Here is a 5,682-nt window from a genome sequence, read left to right on the forward strand (position 1 = left end):
GGCTCATCTCTAGAGAGCCTGGTTTTATCCCCTTCCCCCTTCAAACCTAGTTTAAAGCCCTCTCGATAAGCCCCGCCAATTCATGAGCGAGGATCCTTTTCTCCCTTTCAGTGAGACAGCTGAACTCCATCTGTTGCCAGCAGGCCCAGTGCCATGTAAATCTCCCCATGATCAAAAAAGCCAAAATTCCTCTGATGGCACCAGCCCCTGAGCCACGTGTTGATCAGGTGTGTTTTCCTGTTCCTTTCAGTATCCTTCCCTGCCACTGTAGGGATAGAGGAAAACACTACCTGTGCTCCTGACCCTTCAACCAATTGCCCCAGTGCCCTGAAGTCCCTTTTGATCAGTTCTGGACTTCTCTCTGCAACCTCATCACTGCCAGCCTGTATAACCAATAGCGGGTAGTAGTCAGAAGGCTGTACCAGACCAGGGAGTTTCCTAGTAATGTCTCTGACTCGGGCTTCAGGGAGGCAGCAGACTTCCCTGCAGGATGGGTCCGGTTGGCGTATTGAGCCCTCTGTTCCCCTCAGAAGGGAATCGCCTATGACAATTGCCCTCCTTTTTTTCTTAGCAGAGGCAGTCATAATGCGGGGGGCTGACTGCCTCACCCTAGGCAACCCCCTGGATGGACCTTCGTCTACATCCTCGTTTGCCTGGCCCTCAAGTTCCAGGGCCCCATATCTGTTGTGTAAAGGCAACTGGGAAGGTGAGGGAGGCCGGGCGGGGGTTCACCCCGCACACCGAGCAGGGACCTGTTTCCATTCCCCTCCCCCCCACCGTCACTTAGGTCCCCTCCTTCTGCCTGGTGGCAAGAGGGCAGGGGATCCTCTGCTTCTTGTGAAGCCTCCATCTGCTGCCTTTGCCTCAGGGACGGTAGGGTGTGGCTCCACCAATCTATCTCCCTCTCACACCCCCTGGTACTCCTTAACCTTTCCACTTCCTCTTTCAGCTCTGCCACCAGGCCGAGCAGATCATCCACCTGGTCACACTGCACACAGGTGTTGTCTCTGCTGCCCTCTGGTACAAGTGACAGGCTCAGGCACTCCCTGCAGCCAGAGACCTGGACAGCTGTATGCTTGTGTACCTCCAAATGCAAAAGCTTCTGCCAACACAGTTAAATACAGAGCAGAAACAGCATGGGGAGATATATGCATGCCTGATATTAAACAAGGATGCTGAGATTCTCCAAATGACTTGAAAGTGCAAAGTATTGAGATGGGAAAGGTAGTGAAGATCTGAAAACAGGAGGAAAGATGCCCTGCTCAAGATGAAATGAAGTATGTTATTGAAGCATATTCAGAGTCTGCTAGAGAACCAGACATATATCACTTGAAACAACAAGGAATTTTGCAAAGTTGAGAGTGAAAATTCAGACTAGAGAAAGCTACTCCCAATAAAAGTGTGATGATAGCCTGAGAAGTAATTATAGAATTTATGCTTCCCTGGCTCAGAAACGCTCTCCAAGCTCTTGCAGATGTGACATTTATTATGTTTGACATAATTATGAGATCAGATAACATAAACCCACATTAGTTGCCAGTTAAAACATTGTCTTTTGGTTGCTGGCAGCCCATGTCAAAGGGCACAAATAACTATGCTATAGTGCTACCAGAATAACAGCTCCCACCACACTGAAACTCACCCAAGCCGATTGCTCCCTGACCTCCCTATCTCAAGAATCAAATATTCACGTGTTCAGATACCATCTGTCCCTGAGCCCTTTCCTAATTTTTAACTATCATCTAATCAATTACCTGATATAAACAACTGTAAGTGATCTGCCCCCAAGCAAATGAAGTGTTTGACAATACTGACACCAAGTGACAGAATTCTGAAAAATATCAACCAAAACAACCCCCACATAGAAATGGTAGAGCATTTCATCAGTATGCTCTGAAAGAGGCAAAGTCTTATTTTACCAAGAACACAAAAAAGAAGTGAAAACCTATTATGAGAGCTGACATTTTCACAGGAGCCATGCATAAGTGACAGAAAGTATGTCCAATGTTAAATACATGTTAACAATTTGGTTTAACCTTAATCTTGCAAGCACGAGTCAACAACTGCGTACACTTCAGTTTTATGCAATCTAGCCTTGTAAATTCAACTCTAAAGAAGAAAAAATTAGTGGTTTGCATGCACAGTCAATATTTGATTCCATTAACTTATGTGGATTTACTTCATTTTTCAAGTAAAAAATCCAAACAGTACTTTTATGCCCTTTAATTTTAAAAAAAAAATATTATGCGTTAATGCAAAGTTTAATAGTCTGCTAAGTCTCACTTACTTGCTTTACCTATCTTTCTCTCTGTTGAGAAATCAAAAACCATGCAGTCCAACATCATATGCATTAAATAGAATTGTCACCCCTCCTAATGGCTTACATGATGACATTACACAAAGCATAAAGATACTGATAGAACAGTAACTCTATCAAACACATCAGTTTTACCACCCACCATGTTTATGCCCAGTATTCTATGTCTTCCTACCGAGCTTCCATGTTCTTACCTGCTGACGTTTGTATGCCAAATAATCAAGATTTTCCAGATCTTTTCGAAACTTCTGGTAGGTTTTCAGTAGATCAGATTTACTGGATACATTTCTTAAAGATTCAAATGTTCTTTGAAACTGTGATGGTAAAAAAACCAAATACCATCATTCACACAGTTGCTGTATTTTTCTCTGTATTAGGATTTTATTCTACTAAATACTAATGTTATGGAGCTGTGTCATCTCTTGAGTATACCACCGTCTAGATATTCCTACAATTTTGTTTTGAAATCAATCCCAGAGTTCAAAGCATAGTACATATGCCCTGTTTAATTAAATTAAATCCTCTAACTTCATAGGTCAGATTTGCATAAGACAAAATGCTAGCAATCAATACAATCTCTAAAGGTTAGTTCTTTTTCTATGCCATGTTACAGGGTGGAATATATTCATATAGGTTGTGGGGGTTTTTTTCAACTAATATAAGCATATGCAACTTTATACAGGCCATGAACTCCTCATTCTATCAGCATAACAGTAAATCTTATATATAACAGGGTACTCCTTATCAAGTTTATGTACTTAAGAGTAATTTGCAAGACCGGATACTCACCTTGAGCAATGTGCTCACATTCTGTACGAAAGCTGTGACAATGTTAATTATACTTCGTTACAGATCTTACTTTTAAATTTAAAACTTCTTTCATGCACACAATATTATTAAAAATAGTACTGGTATTTTTCAAAGAGATGAACAATACCAACCCAGCTGTAGGGGACTGTAACAGAAAGGCTAAGATTTGTGCAAAAGGAGAATGGGAGCTACAGCTTCCTTGCTACCTTCAGGAGATCATGAACCTTCTCCTCTGACTTTCTCTGTTTCCCCATCTGTAAATCTTGTTCCTTACCTCACAAGCATGTGACAGCTGTTAAGCTGTAAGTAGTTTAGAAATATTTTGTTATCACAGTGATTACCACCAGAAGCAAGTCTATAAACATTTATTTACACTGATATTATCAGGAAGAACTACATGTCTTCTAAATCCATCCAAAATATTGACTTAGCTTACTACAGTTACAGGCCCTGTAGGTGAAGTACCTGTTGTAAGCTTGCATGTGGTGCTAATGTGGTACTCCAGGGAATGAAGCAAAAGACCAAAAGAAATGGACCACTTTCCAGTCACTTCTGGAAAACCAAGCACTTCAGTAGTAACTACAGTGCACATTTCTCTATACCTTTGCTAAAACTACAGTCATTGAATTGGAAAAATGAACCATAGGAGTAGAAGAAAAAAAAACCTCCATTCATCTGCAGTCCCTCTTTAAAAAGCTCACAACAGAATTGACAGCTAGTGCTGACCATGGATATAGACTGCTCCACAGTGTGACTCTTTCTGTGGGCATTTGGCTGAGATCAAGCCCAAGTTGTATACACTGTTGAACGGCCACCAGGTAATTCCTCTTTGGGGATAGTAAGCAGCTGCAGTGGATTTCAGCTGATGATTTACAACAGACAGATACATCCTGGAATCTTCAGGCAAGTTAACACTTCTTGTTTCCCACATTGCAGCCTTTATTTCAGTCTCACTGCTCTCATAATGAAGAAGCAAGTTAAGGTATTTATTACATCTATTTGTAATTTATCTTACTATACCTCATTCAGCACCACTAGAGGTTAACTGGAGACTTTCTAGTTGCATTTGAAATGTTTGCTACCAAAAAAATAAAAGAAAGCTTTCTCACCCAAAGTATACTTCACTGAATTCTGTAACAACATGGGTGACAGAACATAAATGCTAAGACAAAACCGCAAGACTCTCTATTCTTTTCTGTTTGACTTCATTACCTTTCACCTTTTGTAGGATCTGTTGTTTTCAGATTTTATCTCTGCTCCAGAATTGCTCTGAAAGCCTTGAATTTGCAATGCTTGCTTTCACCAATTCCCACTCCAAGTTAGGTGGAAGCAATTTAATTACATCTGCAAGCAAGACCTGAGTACAGTTTAAGCTGACCAAAAGCTATCCATAATGCTCCCTCTTTATAAGTGTGTAAGAAACTGCTCATAATATATCTGTACAAGTTCATTATACACCCTCAGCTCCAAACCATGACACACTTCTCCAGAAATTACCCCAAAGCTGCTCCACCCTGTTATGGGGTTGAGTAATACAGGGAAAAGGTCTCTAACGATTCCCAAACTCACTAAGTGGACATAAGGTACAGTCTGGTTTTGAGCATTTTTTGGTTTTTATCATCATGTTAGACTACAATACAGTTGTACAGTTGTGGAATCATCATCCTCTTAAGGATGTACTTAATCCCATAGCTTCAATTCTTCCTTTGGCAGGAACTCTGCTAGCAAGCTCACTCACTTCCTTATGTCCTGAAGCAACCCAAACTTTAATAATGCATTTGGCTCTCTGGAAAGAGATATAAGAACCAGCATGTGAGGATGAGTAAATACAAACCAAATGTGTAACTATAAGGGTAAAATACTTCAATAAAATAGATGGGTAATGGCCAGGACATCTGCTTAGAAGAAGTCTGTCTTTAGATGCAAGGGAAAAACACTTTTTTAAAATTTAACTCAAAAGTAAATAAAAAACAAACAAGAAATTTTAAGAAAACATACATATGCTCTTTTCAGTGCCATCAACAGGAAACCAGAAAAATCTGCCCTGGACAGATTTGTTATCTGTCATGTTTTATCAGAAGGTTATCAGAACATGTTTTGAACTTAAAACCACATCTGGATCTTTCTGTCTCATTCTGTCATCAGTGTGAACCACCATTTTTAGGTGAATGGCAAGAAAACCTCTTTCACTGACACTTTTACTGTCTAGAGGTGAAAAGAAATACTAGTACTCCAGAACTTTTTTTTCTCTCTCTCACCAATAACCAAATGTAAATAATCATAAAAGATCCACAGAAGCTCTTTTTTGCCTGTCACTTTTTCAACGTACTTCGAACATAGTTTCTGGAAATTGAGAAGTAGCGTTACTTTACTACTTTTGCTCTCTGTGGCATTACTGGGTAACTACCTGGACTGATTTTTCCTTTGAGGAAAGCTGGACCACAAGTAGAGAAGAAATCATAGAATAGAATCATAGAATTATTTAGGTTGGAAAAGACCTTTAAGATCAAGTCCAACTGTTAACCTAACACTGCCAAGTCCACCACTAAACCACG

At 40.2% G+C, this 5,682-nt stretch overlaps 1 protein-coding gene across 1 annotated transcript in view; it reads right to left on the reverse strand.

The window, feature by feature from the left end:
* CTNNA3 (catenin alpha 3) overlaps nucleotides 1-5,682 on the reverse strand; it is a 596,807-nt gene that overhangs the window by 550,999 nt on the left and 40,126 nt on the right. The window contains exon 5 of the mRNA XM_009290520.1: nucleotides 2,512-2,631. Coding sequence (XP_009288795.1) covers nucleotides 2,512-2,631 — 120 coding nt within the window. The remainder of the gene's footprint in view (nucleotides 1-2,511; nucleotides 2,632-5,682) is intronic.

The sequence above is a fragment of the Aptenodytes forsteri genome, unplaced genomic scaffold (genome assembly GCF_000699145.1).
Source record: "Aptenodytes forsteri isolate BGI_AS27 unplaced genomic scaffold, ASM69914v1 Scaffold349, whole genome shotgun sequence".
Lineage (NCBI taxonomy): Eukaryota > Metazoa > Chordata > Aves > Sphenisciformes > Spheniscidae > Aptenodytes > Aptenodytes forsteri.